This window comes from Schistocerca cancellata, chromosome 12, assembly GCF_023864275.1.
Source record: "Schistocerca cancellata isolate TAMUIC-IGC-003103 chromosome 12, iqSchCanc2.1, whole genome shotgun sequence".
Taxonomy (NCBI): Eukaryota; Metazoa; Arthropoda; class Insecta; order Orthoptera; family Acrididae; genus Schistocerca; species Schistocerca cancellata.
In genome coordinates, this window is record NC_064637.1 from 159,448,441 (window position 1) to 159,469,646 (window position 21,206).

The window sequence follows — 21,206 nt, forward strand, 5'->3', positions numbered from 1 at the left end:
TTCTTTGTAGATATTGACAATGCCACTGTTGTTTTGGAACCAACCTGGCATTTGCCTGAAGCAATTTAGGGAAATCACGGAAACCTAAATCGGGATGGCTGGATGCGGGTTTGAACCGTCGTCCCCCTGAATGCGAGTCCATTGTGCTAACCGTTGAGCCACCTTGCTCGGTGATAGTCTGTTGACAATTCTCGTATTGTAGACTGGAGTAAAAGAAACAAATTCAATGTCAGTCTTTTTTTTTTTCTTAACTTCTTTTGTCATTTTTTTAAAATCATGACTATGTGTTCTGTGTTACTTGTCATTTTAAACATTTCTGCTGCTGTTCTGTACCCTGATGTCATCTTTGCTATGTTTCTTTCCTTTCTCCTGATTTCTTCCATTTCTTTTATTGATCCTAAAATTACTCTTTCTGATACATTTGTGCATTGTGGCAGAATTACCATCTAGTAATAATGAATTTTTGCATTTCTAGACAATGATTTTTTTATTAGAAATGTTATTTCTTAAGTGAGGTGCTAAGTCCATCTTTCAAAATCTTCTTCTGTTGGCCTCATTTTTCCCTATGTTAAGGAGGATACCTCGAATGAACATTGTTCTAATATTCCATATATGCTGTGCTTAATTTTGACGGCGCTGTCTTGTAGTGTTTCTTAAGTACGATTTTCTGTTTGTTGTGCTAGCTTTTCAGTGTTCACCCGAATTGCCGAAAGATGTGCAACACGCTAAACAACAGTACATTCTTGCAATAACATGTGGTTAACACAGTAAAATGTTGACGTGTGACAGATGTGTCCGGAGGCAGCACAGAGTCGCTGCTGGACGTGATGCGCAGTGCCCTCAGCGTGTCTGTGCAGAAGGGCTTCGACGACAGCTCTCAGCAGCCTCTGAGTTACCAGGAGGTCTTCTACTTGGCCACCATGGGAGGAGCCAATGGTAAGTCCACGCATACAAGTAATTAGTGCGATGAAAAACCAGTCCGAAGTTGCAAATTTTCCTTTTTTTATTCACTTGATGAGACCCATTTTCAGATCATCGTAACATACTTAAGAATGGTATTTCTGAAGATGTGAAAACTTTCATGAAACTGCTCATCGAGTGAATAAAGAAAAGGAACATTTTGCAACTCTGGACTGGTTTTTTGTTCTACTGATAAACAGAAGTTGCTGATCCACAGCTATTCCAGCTACCTCCCATACATTTCCTAAATGCTGCAGACCACTGCCTAATCAGTCATGACAACTAATCTTGGGTGATGAGAAATGTCTCCTCAACCTTTTGTGCAGTAATGTTCTACCGTATCTTCCTTCGCCGTCGTTGTTACCGTGAGACACCGTTATACCAAGAGGAAAGGCGCGTCGATCTTAGAGCATGAGATATGATCACCTTAAGCCATTGACAACACACAACGGTCACGGTAGCACCTGATTCCAGAATACCTGCAGTAGCTAAGATCTACGAACTATCCCCTGTTGACCAGGTCCCCAAAACTTACCTCGTAACGAGATCCCTTCAAAGCAAATTGTCATAACGATCGTCTATAAAGGCTTCGTACAACGAGAAAAAATGTTACGGTTGATGGAATAATAACAGATACGACCAAACTGTCTTGTCTCTTCTGCTTTATTTAACATAACTTCGTTCACAGTTTCATTTCGCATTCACCACTCATTCACCGAAACCCTTTGATGAACAGTTTTGGTTGCTTAACACCAACAGTCAATGATAATGATACAGCTTTTCTCCTTTTTATAAATTCAAGCCCGCTCTCCGTGATATAATAAAAAAATAACCGGTCTCAATACCGCGTCCCTCGTGAGATGCGAATAGACTTATCCTGGAATTGACCGCCTGTAGGTGTACTCAATTTAATGACCACACTTCGCTGTCCGCTATTTCGCGTAACTGAATGTCCATTTGTTAGTCTGATTATACACTGTAGCTATTTAAAATTCGCCCCTATATTTTTCACAACGCACAATTAGCACTTCGTTACTTATTTGTTTTTTTTTCTAAGAGTAAACGGGAAAAAAAGACGCCGTATCATGGGCTTAGTCGACATAAAGCAAAACACCTTAATATGCCCAATTTCACCTCCTCTTATAGGATCGGCTACCTTACTCATTAATTTACTACATATTGTTTCCAATAACACTAAACAGGTATTGCCGTTCTATTTTAATTGTATTCAAAAGCATGTTACTACTATTATGACCAACCAAATCGTCACAAATTGCGCGGCGTGCGTTTTTAATGATAACTTTACGCTATTCAATTAAATCGCGCGGCGTGCGTTTTTAATGATAACTTTACGCTATTCAATCTCCGTTACAGCTATCTTGACTCGTAATGTTACAATGTGATCATCGTAAATAGATGCTGCAAAAATTTTTTTAAAAATTTATTTGATGATATGTAGTTACAATAGCCTAAGAATTATGAAATGCACCAAAATGTGTTGAAACTTTCATGTTTTTAAATATAATATGCTTAAGATTTTGTTTTTTGATAACTTCGATATCCACAAGGCCAGTTTCATTTGGGAACTGTGGAAGGTACATTAGTGTATCTGTTCTTGTTTTGTAAATATTTATTGTGTATTCTTGTTCTGTGACAAGTTCCACAACCTAGAAGATCTCCTCACTATGGATCAATTGCAATGAAAAGCCCATCTAATCTAATCACTTCTCCTCCAGGATGGTACAACACAAGACATAATCTAGGTAACTCGGCATAAATCTCAAGGCAGTACCTATCATCATTCGATTTTTTATTTTTAGCAAAAAAAAGCAAACTTTCTTCTTGTGCTATATTTTTTCTGTGCTTCATTCATTTGTAATTCTGTCTCACAAAAAGTTTTTTTCCCCATTACTTCTGAGATATATTTCCCATAACCTTTCTTTGTGTGTGTGTGTGTGTGTGTGTGTGTGTGTGTGTTCTCAAATCAATTTCTCCCATGAGAGCCAATTTCAAATAATCACCTTTATGAATTTACCACAGCTTACCCAAAATTAGGAATAAAGTAAGAATAAAACAACCACCACCACCAATAATAATAATTATAATAATAGCAGCAGCATTAATCTTTATTTGTACATAAATTTTCTGTCTTTGACATCATCTCTATGCATACATTTACAGCAGTCGTAAATCATATCACAGATGTAATGAATATATGCAAGTAGCACAGTATAAATATTTACCACCACTGATATACTGCAATAGTACTACTGATGATGGACTTCACAAATATTTGAGAGTGTATAAACATCTTTCAATTAACAACTTTTTACACTTGCTTGTAAAATTATTTATATGATTTGGCAACCTACTGTTGAATTTTCTTCCATTTGCAAATGGATTGTGCTCTGTAGCTCTTTTATTACTCAGTGTCCTATGATATTCACATCTCATTTGATGTATTGGAATTAAAAGTGTGTGTGTGTGTGTATTCATTATGCAACAATGTAAGGAAAAAGATAGACTGCTACTCACTATAAATATGACATGTTAAGTTGCAGGTGTGTTCAAGAAATTGTTTGTTTACTGCCACCACTACTTGCTGCTAGCCTAGCAGCTGCTGATGAGAGGCGGAGGCGCAGGGGGGGGGGGGGGGGGGGAGGGAGTGGTTTGTTTGGATGTGATTCTCAGAGCTTGTCGATGCAGTGGTGATCTGTGGAATCTCGGCTGAAAAATCACAAAGCTGGTACACGCACAAGTCTTTTGGAGCACACCATTCATCATACACTGTTAAACGTGGGGCTCCACAGCCCACCCCTACGTGTTCACTTGTTGACCCAACAACATAATCAGTTAAAATTGCAGTGGGCACGGGACCATCGGGATTCGACAGTCGATCAATGGAAACGTGTACGCACTTTTTTGCTATACTAGGTTGCCGGTAGTCTCCACAAATGCCGTCATCGAAGTGAACCGTGGCTCAAAACGTGTAATGTGCCGAGGACACAGGCTACTTGGAGCAGTGTTACGATATGGGAGACATTCTCCTGCGTTTGTATAGGACCTGTGGTAGTAATCGTGCCTTCCCCGATGGCAAAGTCAACTTTCAGCAGTATAATTGCCTGTGTCTCAGAGCCAGAATCATGCTGCAGTAGTTTGAGGAGCATTATAGTGAATTCATGAGGATGTCCCTGTGACCAAATTCACCTGCTGTAAATCCAGTGGAACCCATCTGGGTCACAGTCGGGTGCCATCAACACACATGCAAATCAGTGGCTCATTATTTATGCGAATTATGTGACCTTTGTGTAGGCATCTAAACACATACCTCCTACCAATAACCTGTTGTATCACTGATGTATTTTGTTCCGAAGACGGACAAACAAGCTGTTAATTAAGGTGGTGGTGTACTAGTGGTAGTAGTAGTAGTGGTAGTGGTAGTGGTAGCAGGAGCAGCTTTATTCATTACAAGGCTGGTGTTCATATTGTTTTGGCTCATCAGTGTACATGTCTGTAGACTGCTTAGTGGATCAAACATACATTGTGTGTGTTTGCCTTTAAAATGAATGTTTACATTTATTACTTCCACTATGTGTATCTCCACAAGGAATTTTCTGTATTGTATATTAATAAACATAACAAAAATTTCTACATAACAAATGATAGCATACTGATATAATGGCAACAGTATGAACTTCATTAAGCTGGACATATATCTACAAAATGTTGCAAAAAAAAAAAAAAAAAAAAAAAAAAAAAAAAAAAAAAAAAAAAAAAAAAAAAAAAAAAAACAGAAGTAGTCTTTGGTGGAAAAGCTCCTTACCATACAGAGGAAATGTTGATCAGAGTATAAGAACATAAACAAGAAGTTGAACATTGTCACTTATTTTTCAAACTTGAATTCTGTATTCATACCACTGTTTGTATTTTGCCCACGAGTTGTCATAATTATATAAAGTATGAAAGCTGCAATTATGGTAAAAATAATTTTTAGCACGCCTATCAGTTTGTGTCTTTTATATAAATATTCTGATGAGAGTGACATGTGGTAAATATGAGTCAAATAAAGTGAAGACACACACGTAGTAAAAAGGAAACAGCAGTTTACGTAATACATGTGAACTTTTGACTACCGAGGTTGTGGTCCTGTTACAGCTCTCTCTATGGGCAACGAAGTGGGATGCTTCAAGGCGGGCATGCATTTCGACGCGCTGGTTGTCGACTTGAATGCCGGCCCCGGCACTGTCATCTTTGAAGACCTGCCACTGAAACCCCTGGAAATGGTGCAGAAGTTCATCTACTGCGGCGATGACCGAAATATCACCGCCGTGTTTGTCGAAGGGCGCGAACTCAAGGCGACAGCAGCAGCCGACGTGCGGCAGTTTGACTGACAAACTGCTGAGCCGGGTACAGCGATGTGCTGCTGAAGTACACTAAATTACTTGCGACACTTTCACCTCACTTTGCAATAATGTATTCTGTCGTACGAACAGAATAATTCTTAAGAATTTAGCCAGTTTTAGCTGCCTGTGAATATAATAATTGAAGCGTTCTCTAGAACAATGACTTAACTGCAATTGAAATTGGTCAGAAATTCTTACATATTACACTACCATGTCATATACTGTGAAACAAAAATATTTCAGCCGCGCGGTCTAGGGCGTCTTGTCACGGTTCGTGCAGCTCCCCCTGTTGGTGGTTTGAGTCCTCCCTCGGGCACGTGTGTGTGTGTGTGTGTGTTGTCCTTAACATAAGTTAGTTTAAGTCAGATTAAGTAGTGCGTAAGCTTAGGGACTGACGACCTCAGCATTTGGTCCCATAAGACCTACCCACAAATATCCAAAAAACATTTCATTTATATTTGACTGAAATTTAGTCAATCCAAGAGCATTTGAAATTAATTTTAAAAAACCCTATTTAAAATGTTTGATGCTCTTTATCTCTATCCCAGTATATTTCATTTAAGAAGTTGTTCCAGAGAATGCTCTACTTGTAACACTGACAGAACACAAGGAAATTTTATTAAGTTTTTTTCTAAAATAAGCTGATCGCTTTTAAAGAACTCTCCATTACTCTTCTTCCGTATGTCCAGTTGGAAGTGGTAGCTCCTGTGTATTTCTCTCTACTGTTTTTCTATGTTGTCAAAACAGTAACACACCCTGGATTTGTGTTGGTAGCACTATGATGACTTGTTTGTAATATGTTGTGATTGCACAAACATCCCTCAAGAGTCAGTCTGTGTGTTAGTGAAAACTATATCAAAATACCTACAGTAGATCCTGAACACAGGCAAGAACTGTGGTGGCAGACTTTAATTTATAATATGTGTAGGTTGATGTCCTATCATCTCCCATTTCCCATATGCAAACAAACAGAAATAATGTAAAGCGAGGTCATGTGCACACCACGAGGGAGCTATGCTGATTTTGGCCAAAAATTTCTGCACTAAGATGGCTATATGAAAGCTACATTGCCATGGTGGGGGGGAACCCAGCCAATTATCTGTTACAAATTAGGTCTCCCTTGTGTATGCAATTCTACAATATTCTCGGACCCTGCAAATAGGAAAACTGATAAACAGTCTGACCTAGTGGAAGCAACTCTGCATGTTTTACCCACTCCCTCACATAAAAAGTTTCATAAAGCATTTTTAAAGATGATACAAGGATGTCCTCCAGGGGCTAGCTTTGCTCCCCTCCCTATGTTAAAATCTGCTGAACTGAAATACAGGAAATCCACTTTCAATTTAGTACTCTGTCTGAGAAGCATGGCATATGAGACAGAGTTAGTTATTTGGAATTAAGCTTAAAATCGAAATGGTAACTGGTAGGAAGATGAACTGCGTACGAAGAGAGATTGTGACTGGGGTTGTAACATGAGAACAATATGTGAGAGAAAGAAAGTATTTGTTGCAGTGCAGTGCTGAATGATTACAGCAAAATGAAGAAAGCTGAGAAGAAGAGATGGTAACAGTATTCCAGAAGAACAGTTGATAAGAAGAGGAAATGGGAACAAAAACAGATGAAATTAAAGGGGAGGGATACAAGAAATAAGGGTGAACAGAAAGTGATAGGCTGGTGTAGATCAGGTTTAGTGACATATCAGAATGAAAACCCTATATATATATATATATATATATATATATATATATATATATATATATTTTTTTTTTTTTTTTTTTTTTTTTTTTCCGCTTTCAACACTACCGCTGCTATAAAATCCACCGTTTCCAGTTCACAAACAGTTCCTTTCAGCTATTAAACAACCTTTTCGGCTAGTTTTAATATCTTTTGCTTTATTTCCATTTCCGTTTTTCTCACATCATCGATCTAAATATATTTTTCCCACGTGGAATGTTTCCCTCTATTATATATATATATATATATATATATATATATATATATATATATATATATATATATATATATATATATATATATCAGCGGGTTTGTTGAAGCTGAAGCCATAAGAGATTGAGCATCAACTCAGATGTGGGAGGAACCATTGCAGCATTGCATTAAGTTACGTAGATAAACCATGAAAAATGTGAATCTGGGTTGCTAAATGGGACCACTATTCTCCCGCATGCCTTAACCACTGTGGCATTTTGTTCAGTAAATATCAACAAGTCCTCTCCACTTGTTATGATTTTATTTGGTGAATTTGTATGTAACACAGCAAATCATGACTGACAGTCATCTCAGGGTACTCACAGGAAATTTTTTATTGTCATTAGGCCTTTAGAGCAATAGACAATTTTTTTATAAGTATAACATAATTATTACATTAGCAAATAGAACTGTTTGGCCATGTCCGTTGTTAGCTTACAATTCTTTTAATTCAAGCAGGCATTGGCAACAAGCCATTCATTTAATGTTTTCCTAAATTCCATATGACATAGCACTTTGAAAAAGTGCAGAATAAAATGTTTTATGTTAAAGCTTCGGGTACACATTTCATAAGACATCATCTTAATAAGTAAATTACTCTGGATAATTAAAATACATGAGTGTTAATAATGTGTTGTTCCCAGGACACTTTGTCATCTAGGTATACCCCTAAGGACTTTTTCCTTTAGACTAAATACCATCTTTTGTGTTTTGTTCTTGTTCAGGACAAACAAATATGATGCTTAGGCAAGTGTATTGTCAGCAGACCTTATTTAGATCACTGTTGTAGTTTAGGAAGGTAATGTCTTCTGCAATTAGCGCTATTTTGGGACTTATAAAGGAGGGTAGGTCATTGATCATTCAAAAACAAAAAAGGTCCCAATACAGGTCCCTGCGAAAATATTTGAAATTTTTCAAAATGAGCAGACGACTGATGGTAAATGATGTATTCCATTATTTTGGGACTATTTACATTGGTCTGAAACTTGCAGGGTTGTCTTTGTCATCCTTTTTATACCCAGGAACCACACTATGCAATGAATCATTTGTGTTTACTGAGAATACCAAAGAAGCTATTACACTTTCTGGACTGGCTGGATCTCACCGTTCATGGTGAGTGTCAGGGTGTAGACACAAATACGCAGATAACTTTGTCCCTTCCAATATGTCATCTTTGGGAAGTTCTGTCTCAGTGCATTAAACACACATTACTTTTTATTTATGACCGCATTACTCTTTGACTGAGACATGAATGTTGAAGTGGAAGTTTTGCTCACTAGAGGCAGCTACCACCAGGTTAGTCAGCTGAACAGGTATCGTATAATTTTCAGCTTTCTAATTTTGCTGTTACTTGCCATAATTGTCTGTTCATGGTTTTTATTTATAAATAAATAAATAAATAAATAAAGTGCCAGACCAGGGAAAAATATGGGGATCTTAAATATGTGAATATTTTGACACACATACAGCAGTATTGTACCTTGTTTCAGGTGTAGGTAATTGGGTTAGCAAAACTGGCAATTTTAAGTTGTTATACCAAAAAAGAGGAAGAATAGAAAATAATTGCACAGTATTTGCGCAGCTTTAAGAAACCAAGTGGCATTATTATATATATTCAGAACATTTGCTCAACATGGTGATGAAGAAATAATACACGTATTTCCTGGTATCTGGATGGAAATGAAAAGACCTTATCTCTGTCTGTGGATAGTATCAGTGAAAGGAAACAATTGTTGTGTCGAGATTTTACTGCATTTATTTCATAAGAAAGATATTTTGGTATACCATTAATGCATTTAATTACAGTATGTGACAAAGTGCTTACGTAACGTATTAAATGTTGTGTCCACTAAGATGCTTAAGTTTTTCTGCTGCTTAGTAATAACTGTTTTTTTTAGAATACGTGTGTGTTTTTGTACTGAAGTTTGTCAACCATTATGAATTTTTAATAAAAAGGAAATGCATTTAAGCACATAATGTTATCCACCTGAAGAATTAACATGTGTGCAGCCTTCCCTTTCCTGGCACTCCTCTAACAAGGGGACCACCTCTACTCATCTTCACTGATTTCTTATATGTAGGGCTTTGGCAGAAGTTGGGTGTGGGGGGGGGGGGGGGGGGGGGAGAATTGGCCAAATAGGAATAGTGCTCTGAGGGTTACATACATACATACATACATACACAGTTCAACCCTCCTGGGAATTGAGAATCTCAACGATTTGAGCTCATTCGTCTACATCTATTGGTTTTGATGAGTGAGTACCTAAATCCCTGTGGCAGTATATGGTGGACAGTAGCTCTGGTACCAGTAACTGATCTTCCGTTCCATTCCCTCTTCTTTCAAAAATGATGCATGGGAAGAATGATGGCTAGACGTCAGTTCTGGGGTTTCCAACACATTCAAGAGTGTTTTGTGTAGCTCCACATATGCTATAGTAATTCTTGAGAAAATAATGTTTTCAGAATCTCCCCCCCTGGTTGTACTGCGAAACCTTGCTTCTTACCACATTTCATGATTCTTGGTCAACAGATACCATATAGATTTTGATGGGCGAGTAATAGATGTATCTTTTGATTGTAGTCGCTCAAAAGCTTAAAATTTTTACACCACCAAGAGATCATACATCTTAAATTTCAATCTGACACATTTCTGAGGGGGTGGGGGGAAGGTTCTTAACAGTCAGTCAGACAACAAAATGATCCATTTTTACCAGTTGAGATATGGAATCCTAAAAATAGTATTTGTTATGCGGGTTGGGGAGGCATGAATCATTTATATTAGCTTAGTTTCCAGGCAGCAGCAGTTGGTGCTGCGGAAAGATTATGGAACAGTAATCTGATGGTTGAGATGTTGAGCTATGCAGAAACATCTTTTTGTTTTCAATTTTTAACATTACTTACACTGCAAATTATCTGCAATAATATTCAGTATATTGTATTTATTAATAATTAAGAAGAAAATTTGGGACAGCAAGTAAATTTCCAAGAAATGATTGTGAGGCATACATGAGAACTTTGTATATAAAATTAGATACTTCTATTATTTTACAAGTTGTTGATTTACACATGCTGGGGTGATACAGGGAGCAATATTTTTTTTCTCGCCATCTTGCTGACATTACAAATGCTGCATTTTTTTCAATTACAAGATTATTTTAAGTCTTGATTTACATTCATTAAGCATTCTCCCTCATCACACAGTTTGACAGCAAGCTAGGTGTAATGCATCATTTCACCAAATATTTGTGAGGGTAACTGTTTATAGACACCGGAATGTATTGATGGTCTTCTCAGGGTGTAATTTCTTTTTCTCTCATATATAAGAGCACTCGTAAAGCTTTGACGAGATTCTTACTCTGCAGATAAAAAATAGACATTGCAGGATTGTAATAGTGAAGTGCACTTGGGAAATCTGTCCTACAATTGTGGATTTATTTGTCCTCCCCTTTTATGAAAATTCTTTTCGTTTATTTGCAGTGTAAGTAAGTCGCAAATGTAACAAAATATTTTTTTTCCCCCCCTTGCACTGGGATTCAGCCTCACTACCCTCGGGTTACCATTCTGTTGTCTTCCTACAGAATGGAACCTACGCTACTATGAATGGCTAATTGCTCACCCAGCCTATGTAAAAAATGCTATTTTTTTCTAAACTCTTTGCATCTGGAGCTCCCCCTTCTTTCGGGTCTGTCCAAGCACTGCATGTACCACAAATCTGGTCGATGATCTAATTATATTTGGAAAGAAAACAAATGTAATTATGAAAATGTTTGCTTTGTATAAATATTGTGTTACACACATACTGACCGTATTACAACATTATCTCTGTGCTAATGAAGACTCTCTTTACTGTGGCCAACTCTCCTATTGCTTCTGCAGTAACGTCTGTCAGTTCTTTAACTTTCCAGCAGGCACACCTAAAGTTGTCACACGAGCAGGCTCACATTGTAAAATTTATGACACAGACATTTTTTAAGTAAATGCAAGCCTGTGCTCAATAAGCTGTTAAATATATTGGATAAAGATCAACGAATACATACAGTTAACTTTTTTATTACACTTACGTTTGCATACTGGCTCCCACAGTAAAGCTTGCATCTGTGACGACACTACCTTGCTGTCAATTCCAGAAAAATAATTGAGTAAGCTAAACAAGAAACAGGAGCCATTTTAAGATTGTCGAGTAAACATCAACAATTGAATACACTGCAATGGTGGTGTAATACCTCAAGGTTAAGCCATAAAAACGACTGCTGATGTAAAAAGTACAACAGCACATCTGCTGGAGGGTTAATCTAGGTACATCTGACTTGGAAAACAACTGCAATTTGCCTCCAGTATAACACAGGAGCAGCACTGTCTTAAAAAATTTCTCCTTTATCCCATCTCCCTACTTTCCATGAAGGAGCCAGTTCCGTTTGGGGAAACTGACATCATCATCATCATTATTATTAATTCGAAGTTTGTCACAGCATTTCCTTACTAGATGTTTTCATTTGTAATAGTGGTGCCTGCTGACACAGAGTTACAGAATAGTGAGCAGCAAATATCCAGGTTAATGCAGAGACTGTGCGGATAAAAACACTGCTTACTGTACTCCCAAAGCAAGCTGCATGTCATATTTGAAAGTCCACTCCTTAGCTTGCCTCAATCAACTGTTTCATAATTATGAATCTTTGGTTCCTAGAGAAAGAATCACTTAAATAGATAGGCAGCAAATCAACTGTGGACATAGTCCTCATATCTACTTCAAGATTAAATGGGGAAACAACTAAAAAATATTCTAGGTATGTCTAATGGTGTTTTCAAAACAGGATACTTCACTTTTTTTTCCCAAAAACTTCCAAACTGCGCACTGGTAGCCCTCACCAGCAGCTTGCTGTAATTTTTTTTTTTAATAAAAGAAATGCCTCCACACTATTTTTTATGCATGTATTTCTCGAATAAAGTATAACAGTTACAGTTGATTTACACAAGCCTGCATTTCAAACTGAAATGTATTACATCTTTTGAAATACTGTGTAAAGCAAATAAAAACAAGATTTTTATGAAATAGACATATATGTATTATTGTATATCCATATGTCTTAAAAGCAGAACATGATTTTTTGCAAACACCAGTGTCACAATACAAATATCCAATATTCTATTTACAAAGTCACAAAAGAAGTATAATGTATATACAATAACATTACAAAACTGGCAATGCCAAATAAAAAAGGACAAGCCAATAATTTTCTTACACATATACACAGATAATAAAAAGTATAATATAATAGGTCTAAACAAGTAGCAAAGGTCACTTTTCAGTCAGTATTTTAAATTATTAAAAGGATGAGGAGAGGTGAAAGAGTACCTAATAAATATATCCACTTCATAAATTACACTACGTGCTTCTTAGGATATGAAAGTTGCGCATCTGGGAACAGGGGACACATTTCCACCATTCGTACTTCGTTAGCTTTCAGCTCTAATCTCTCTTTTGCAAAAAGAACTAAGGAGAAAAGAAACAAGAACTTCTCCACACAATTCTGTCCTATCTCCATAACATTTAGTGATCACACACTAAATGTTATCCATTACTGAGACTCTTTACAGGTAGAAAATAAAGATGCTAAAATTGCATCGTGTTAATTCCTATCATTTATGATGTAGTCTTTGGTATTTCTTACATAAATGTTACACAAACTCTCACAGTAGAGCAGCTGCAGACTAAAGATTAAACAACAAACAGCCAAGAAACAAACCAGGAGTGTGCCATATAAAATACTAATAAAGTAATTAACCCAGCCAATACACACACATTTTCTGAGGGTTACACAGAGTGGCTATTCTACAATTACTTAATTCTGAAGGGAGAGTATATAAATATAGACATGTTCCACAAAGTGGCAGATCGACCGTTGCACTGGATCAAAATATAAAAAGTGTAATGATATTTAACAGCAACACAATTCTACTGTTATCACATTCCTATGCCCCTTGTAATCTACCATTTAGCACCCAGAATGATACAACAGAAATACCGTTCCTCTCTCCCAAGATTAGCATGTAGCTCACTGCCCATGTATGATACTGCTGCAAAGATTAATCATTTCTTTCTTATATGCACAGCCTTAAAAGAATCCGAAACTCCAGCTACTTAGGTGGATATGCCACTTGGTAGTAACAACTACATGGCTGCTAATAATGTGAAATAGATATTATGTACTGCAGAATATATATCACTTCAAGTCGCATCTTATGACATTTTACATGCCAGGAAAGGGTTGTAGGCAATGTATAATGTTTATGGAACTGGCTCGCAGTAAATTTCTGGGAATAAGCTATCAAAAAATGAATATTTAGAGAGAAAAAGAAAGAGTGAACAAGGTAATCTTTTAAGAAACAAAGCTTACATTTCTTGTCTGGACACGACCTGAAATTGTCGCATAACATTACAAAATACCAGTTGTGAGTTGGCACTTTTTTTGTTTTTGGAAATAACTTTGGTTTGCGCGATGGAGAGCAGACTTTGCTAACATTAATAAAATAGCAGTTCTGGGGAATAAATATGTTCAAGTTTTTAACACACGGCAATGTCCTACTATAAACCCGATGAAACGTGTGAATACCACCATTTAATTATGAACAATATCTTCCTCACTACAATGCTGCACGAGAAATTATTCCTTTGCAGTTCCCAAACAATACAAAACTCGATATTGTTATGGACAACAGAAAAAAAAAATTTGAATCTCCTGTTTACTTCATACTTTTTGATAATATCAGCAACACTGCAATAGGGGGGGGGGGGGGAAAAAAAAAAAAAAAGTAACAACAGCACACATGGAGATGGAAAAGCTTCTTTTAATTCTCTCATGCACCAATTTGCTTTACAAAAGCATGTAATTTCAATAACAGCAAGTCTACTTGCAGCTTATCTGTAATTATCGGTTGCACTTATAAAATAATTTTCAAAGATATGAGCAGAAGGTGGTCAAAAGTAAAAACCTGTTTTTTATCCAACTTGTGGGAAACAATTTATCTATAACTGAGTATTTCATGGAAAAGAAAAAAGCTGTGCCATTATGAATATTCTGTACTAAACAAAACCCAAGAGGGGACATTTAGGGTTCCACATCTCACATTTACTTTCATTTGCACAGCAAGGGAGACGCACAGTATTACCCCTACAACCACGGGCGATTTTCCATTTTATCATACAAAACTGTAGACCAATTTTATCCGTTAATTAGAATAGTTATAGTTATTTTATTAAAGGAATTAATGAGAAAACTAAAAACTGAATTTAGAATTGATTTTTGACATTCAACACACAATTGGTATAATACTATGCAACAAGATACCAGAGGAAAAAAAAAAAAATTGCTGCATATCCTATATTTAAAATTAAAGACAAGATACTTCTAATAAAGCACTGTTTATAACAACACACGGAAAGTTCTGGTTGAGAATAACGAATTATTTAGGAATAGAGAGACGACACAGCACTTTTGCAGTCATCTCTTTATTCCTAAGTAATTCATTAAAGCACTGTTTCTATTCTGTAAAAGAATTTCTGAACACGTAATTAAAAAAGTTAATTAAAAATTAAATTGTAAGAGTACCTTAGTTGCCTGTGTGCTAATACTATGTATTATTGCAACTTTCATTTGACGTGTCCAATATCAATTGTGCTTTATGATATGAATAAATTCAATGCACGAAACATAAAAATCACGCTCAACTTTATAAAACTTACTGATAACATCTCTTGAGTGTAGTGCACCCTGAAGCAAGGATACCTACACAAGCTCGCTAAAATGACTACAAAATTGCCTGTGCGAGAAGGTGTACGTGTAAGTTTATGGATGAGAGCTGAGAATGTGTAAAATGTGACTTCCGATGTTCCAGCACAACATAAAAAGATTTGGCGGGAAAATAGTGACATCTGACGTACAAACAGCCCACAAACTATATCCAACAGAGTAACGGCATGCCCTGTGGAATTGCACAGAAAGAACCGAACGCACATGTGAGCATCGCCCGCAGCTGAGGGTTAAGGTCTCTGCAGATTATTTAGGAAAATTCCATAATGTGGTATAAAGGAACCAGTGAAATAAGGTTCAAAAAAAATGGTTCAAATGGTTCTGAGCACTATGGGACTCAACATCTTAGGTCATAAGTCCCCTAGAACTTAGAACTACTTAAACCTAACTAACCTAAGGGACAGCACACACACCCATGCCCGAGGCAGGATTCGAACCTGCGACCGTAGCAGTCCCGCGGTTCCGGACTGCAGCGCCAGAACTGCTAGACCACCGCGGCCGGCCAGTGAAATAAGGGTAAAGGAATAAACTTGCATAAAAATAACAAAGAACCACTAAAAGTCATGGCTGAAACTCCTTTCTGCTTTAATAGCAGCAGAGACAAGAGCTGCCAATTCCATTTTTGAGCAAAATATTTTGACAATTGAAGACTACTAGCTCAGCTGTCTATTGTGCACAAATTTGGAAAAACAACTCTATTGGACACCCAAAAATGTACTGTCTATCATACCGTGGAAAAAACATGTTACCGTCAAAAATGTACTGCACAGAACATGGCTGTGTCCAATCTGATGCCTCCTTTTTCATGCAAATTTTTGCCCACTTACAGCTTCAAAACTGAAAGGCCTTCTGCATTAAGTGAAATAGCATGCTCAGTCTGTACAATTAAGATAGAATAACGCTCACATCAAGCCGACAGAGCACTCGACATATGCAAAGCGATCACTGGAAAATGCGGCAGCCGTGCTGGAATCTCCGTTATAATGATACTTCCTTCTATTTGTAATCCAATCTGATACTTCACACTTACGTTACGATACTACAAGAATCTGTTCTACAATCTACCATCAAAAGGAAAAAAAATCAGAACAACTATGTGCTAACATAATTTAAGAATGACTGGTTTAACAGCACAGTATGCAAGCTTTCTGCATGGATGTTTGATGCCATATGCTGACTTTTTCCTACTCTTCCAGCAGGTCACATCCTGACCTAATGGTACTTCGCTTCCGGTAACAAATATTGTGTTCTACAGGAAGTGCAGCAAAGGTATTGGTGTAATAATGTGCAGTTGTGCTCTCGGGTAGGAGGGGTGGAATGGTCCAGAATAAGGGTCCCCGAGGTATTGCCGAGAATACCTGGCCCACTCTGGTAGGCCCGGCACTCGGCTGCTCTCCACTGTGTCGGGATGCGAACCCTACACACTGACCTCCCCCTGACCACGCACCGCAGAAACGACCGACACCAGTGTAACTTACAGGCAACAAAAACAGTTACTTTTCTTGTATAAAATATTAATTCTCTTCTAATCCTGTTATGTCAACAACAAGGAGACAAATACCAACACCATAGAGATTATAACAAAAATGCAATTTATGAAATAATCACAGCCCACGAGCAACATAATTTTCAGAACAGGAGAGACACCCATATGAGAACAAGTTAACCCTCACATGGAAATAAACCCCCTTTTTTTAAGGGGAGGAGGGATATTGCTTTGAAAGCCAACAAAATGTTTTCAATCAATTTTCAGTCCACCTGCAACACCAATTATTAACAAAATTTAACTGCACATTACAGATTTTGACTTCTCTAAGCAGCTTATCTGCTCAATATCTGTCACCAGCTCATGCAAGTTTACCACCAGCTCCTAATTTACATGCAAGAATACTCTATTTTGTCCACTAGGTGTAAAAAGACTACAATCAATTTTCTAGGACTTCAATTTGTTAGTACAACCAGCCACCACTATAAAACAGTATTTATGGTTCATCAATGAACAAACATCTCTAAAATTTTCTTGTTAATGTCTAATTTATAAAGTTAGTTTTCAAAGACTATCTCATTTTCACTGACAGAACATTGTAAAAATATTATATTTTCATGTTATTACTAAAAAAGTAACACAGTAAGAGAAGTTCAAAGGTTACACAAAATAAGACTGTTCTGCTTGACTTCCCACCACCAAAGTTTCGTAAATCTGGATCAAGATGGTGGAAATGAATGCTCATACTTATCATAGATGGACAATGAAGTTTCTTTCCAGGTACTGTTCAACACCTATGAATAAACCTTTCTTTAAAATCATTTCCAGTTTTTATTTTCAAATTAGCTGCCAGAGTATAAAATCTTCAACAAAGAGCAGCTGAAGTAATCACAGCACAAAAGAAAACAGCAATCTGTCAAAGCTGTCAAGCGTCGCCATGCCGCAGTAGCTGACGAAGACCTCGTTACTGAAGAGCAAGCAGAAGTGTTAGACACATGCCATGCACCCAGCTTCAGGGGAGGAAGAGATTAGAAATGGAAGGCAGAGTTAAGCAACATTCCGATCAGTCGAGAGCAGCGCGGAGTATAAGGGCCGTAGGTAGGGATAATGACCTTACATCACTCAAAGCTACAACCACCAGCAAGGAACATAAACGTGTTCTGTTGTAAAATCCAGACTGCTGAGGGCAACCAATGATTCACCACTCCGAACGGAAACATACGACAGAGTGTATATATTGACAAACACTTTTAAGTTCAGTCCTCAAAATCATATAGATAACTGCAATTTTTACTATGTGTCTCGTCAAATGAGACAAGATGCTCGTAAGGTAATTAATTCACAACGGATTTTGCTGTGAAAAAACTGTGGCGAGGCTAAGAATCAAACCCTGACCCCCTAGCCTTTTAAGGAAACTGTTCTTGCCGAGCAACACTACTCGCAATCCTCTTTCACATCTTCAGCTCTAATCACTGCTCGACATTCGGCAGTAAGAACACTGACGGCAAAATACCAGGGTCTGGCTTAAAATCCCAGTTTGCTACAAAAGTTTCGAGATCCTCGTATTTTCTAATCGTTACTGAATCCTTGCTGGTAGGAATACTGTACTGCGGACAGTGTATCTGCTTCAAGTGTGAAGGCTTGCTTGCGAATTTTGGGGACAACACACACGAACGTGCAGGAACTAAAGGGGGGAAGAGAGAGAGGTTGAGGTGCAATTGCAGGTATCAAGCTAGGTTGCTACCAAAAGTAATGTTAAGCAACTGTTAGCATTCAGAACACTTCTCTTTTTAAAAAAAAATTCATATTCGGACATGTTTTAACAAGTTGTAAGTCGCATAAACAATGCCATTTGGATGGAAGTTATTCAAGCAAACCAAAATTAATATTCTACCACACTTCAAGAACTTTAACAAATTACTCCCTTCGACACTTCAACTGACAGCAGTACTCTTAACAAAGCTCACGGTCTGCTTTTGATATAACCACTGAGAAGCATCACGGTCTACAGAGCAACTTATCGTGAGATTTTTATGTCGGGAGACGTACGGTGCACTGTAATGTATAACTCGTCCGACAGGAGCACTGGAGACTTTGGTAATGCTGTCAGTTCACCTCACAGCTTCAAACTACTTACAGACATTTTAAACTCTCAACTAACTTTTTTTCTGTTACTTGTAATTATTAGAAATATTATTTCATGCAAAACATGGCACAATGCCACCTCTGAACTCAGAGAATTAGAAGCATTGGCAAGGAAGATAAATGCCATTACTAAACTCGTGGTATCACACAGATGTTAATTCTGTACAAAGAATTTATAAGCTGCGTAATGCTGTAAGCAAACATATTAGCCCCAAAAAGTAAGTCTTAAGTCTTACCGCCAGCTGTTATTTTTATGTATGTTTACAATTAATATTACTATAAATAACATCAGTTTTAGCTACAGAACTGGAGCAGCTTATATATTTCATTCCCAAAGGCTGCTTACCTACAATACACATTTGTCTTATGTACACTTTTAGGATACTGTTCTAATGTTCTTATTGTGCCCAAAATGTCAGTAATTATGGACATATAATAATGAATAATACTATGTGTTTTTGTCTGCTTTAATACGGAGTATATGAGAAAATGTCATGGTGCGAAAGTGGAATCTTTAGCTGCTGGAAACTATTTGGATCACAAAGTATGTACTGGAGGAAAATGTTACAAATTAAGCTTCTGAGTAAATTTCAAAACAATAAATTCCTTTCACACCATGACGCTTTCAGACAGCGACAAATTATTGCCGCATTATTCGATCTGGTTGTCTGCATTTTGTCTCTTGTAGTTTTGCCAAATACTGTTCTTCTTCTGTCCAATCACATTTCGTTTTTACATTCTGACGCCGCTTAAATACGTGTCCATGTAACTGTTTATGAGGCCAGGCCATGAATTTCAACAAAACGCAATTTCCAAATCTTTAGTTCTAGGTATCTTCCCATTTCCATACTGCCCGAGGTAAATATCAATGCAATTCCTACAAAACACACACTCTCATCCATCTTCCACTGCATCTGACTACACAGGGAACACACACAAACTATCACAATGCATTTTTGTAGTCCTGTCCCAACCAACCAGATACAAATTGGGAGGCATGACTGATCATTCTTGCAAGCGTCTTACAACGAAATGAGAAAACCACTACTGTGGGGCCATTACTTCAATTCTAACAACCAAAATTTCACCGTAGTGTGAGAGAGTCATTGGAGGAACATCTGCCAAATATACAATTTTTAGGTACAATCCTCTGCAAAATTTGAAATTGGTCACATTAAATGATACAGTCTATCTGATGCTAATCATGAACCATTTCCTGAGGTGCACACTATCAAAAAGCTAGTCTCGCTCTAGGGACCAAATTCAGCTCCTGACAGGACCTAGTATTTTTGCTGTGGGTTAGGATATCAGTCTACAGCAGCCACCACTAGCATACATCCACGTTCACCCCACAACCCCTCTCTGACACACACACACACACACACACACACACACACACACACACACACACACACACACACAAGGAACAGATGTCCTAAATAAAAATGTGGTTACCACATAGGAAAATACCTAGCAGGGATCGATCAAATTATCACATGTGTCAGGTAAGGTGAGGACGAGAAAGGTATATCCGTGAGGAAGTTCCTGTTTACTTCTGTCTGCAGCAATACTGGATCAGCCGAGTCCATTCGATACTGAAACGCGCCTCTAATAGTCGACACATCCCTACGCCCGACCCCAGTTCTTATAGTAAACACTTCCAACTCCTATAAGTGGCAAAAGAGTAACGAAAAATGCAATCTAATACTGCAGTTGATAATAACAAAAAATTGGCAGAATGTGAGATATGCAACTTGAATGGACCACTAACAACGAAGTACATTCACTTTCAAAGTCACTTAGTACAACCCAAAATAAATTTATAAACAGTCGTCACGTAAGAACAAGCTTTTTCTGTGAAGTATTTAAGAAAGTCTTTACAACACACCACAAAAAAAGCTCTGTTCCACATGACGAGATATAAATTATTTTTGAACTGTGCAGAATACTTATTTCTCCCCCGAAATACTACACGAGACAGAAATGTACCTAGGTGCTGAACTGCCCGAAGAAGCAAACAGGTACAGAGACAGGTGGGGTGTCCTAGCGTGGGAAGCAGAGGGCGCCCGACCGCTAGACGACAGCCGAGCGCGGCACGAGTCCCTTCTGGTCTCCGCGGCAGCAGAGCAGCCAGCTGTCGTCGACATCCAGCACGACACGCAGACGCTCGCCCTCGTTGAAGGCGAGGTGGCCCGCATCAGACGGCAGCCGGTGGCACAGTGTCCGGACGAACCTGTCGGCGTGCAGTTATTCCTCTTAGTCTGTGTTACAAGTGTCGAGTTATACGCTAAAAGAAAAATGGAGGTCATATTACAGTAACAGAACAGGCAAGTCGGCAGAGCAGTTTCGATAACAGTTCTGCAATGTACCATTTGACCCTCGTCTCCCTCAAACGTAAGTTGCCTTTCTAAGGATTCT

The 21,206-nt window shown here is 37.8% G+C and overlaps 2 protein-coding genes and 1 long non-coding RNA gene across 5 annotated transcripts in view; 2 read left to right on the forward strand and 1 right to left on the reverse strand.

The window, feature by feature from the left end:
• The window catches only part of LOC126109881 (guanine deaminase), a 159,249-nt gene extending 149,931 nt beyond the window's left edge, over nucleotides 1-9,318 (forward strand). Inside the window, exons 8-10 of one of the 3 annotated variants that reach the window (XM_049914962.1) lie at nucleotides 790-936; nucleotides 5,116-5,388; nucleotides 8,840-9,318. In XM_049914962.1, coding sequence (XP_049770919.1) covers nucleotides 790-936; nucleotides 5,116-5,351 — 383 coding nt within the window. In that variant the 3' untranslated portion in view covers nucleotides 5,352-5,388; nucleotides 8,840-9,318. Of the gene's footprint in view, nucleotides 1-789; nucleotides 937-5,115; nucleotides 7,115-8,839 lie in introns of those variants that run through there. The other 2 variants (XM_049914963.1, XM_049914964.1) reach the window with 2 other exon arrangements.
• A 4,830-nt stretch (nucleotides 9,319-14,148) lies between these two features.
• On the forward strand, nucleotides 14,149-17,237 carry LOC126109826 (uncharacterized). The gene is made up of 2 exons (XR_007523736.1): nucleotides 14,149-15,452; nucleotides 15,673-17,237. It is a non-coding gene; the product is annotated as an uncharacterized LOC126109826 (long non-coding RNA).
• Nucleotides 17,238-17,328: 91 nt separating this feature from the next.
• The window catches only part of LOC126109548 (uncharacterized), a 358,294-nt gene continuing 354,416 nt past the window's right edge, over nucleotides 17,329-21,206 (reverse strand). The window contains 1 exon segment of the mRNA XM_049914564.1: nucleotides 17,329-21,021. Coding sequence (XP_049770521.1) covers nucleotides 20,862-21,021 — 160 coding nt within the window. The 3' untranslated portion in view covers nucleotides 17,329-20,861.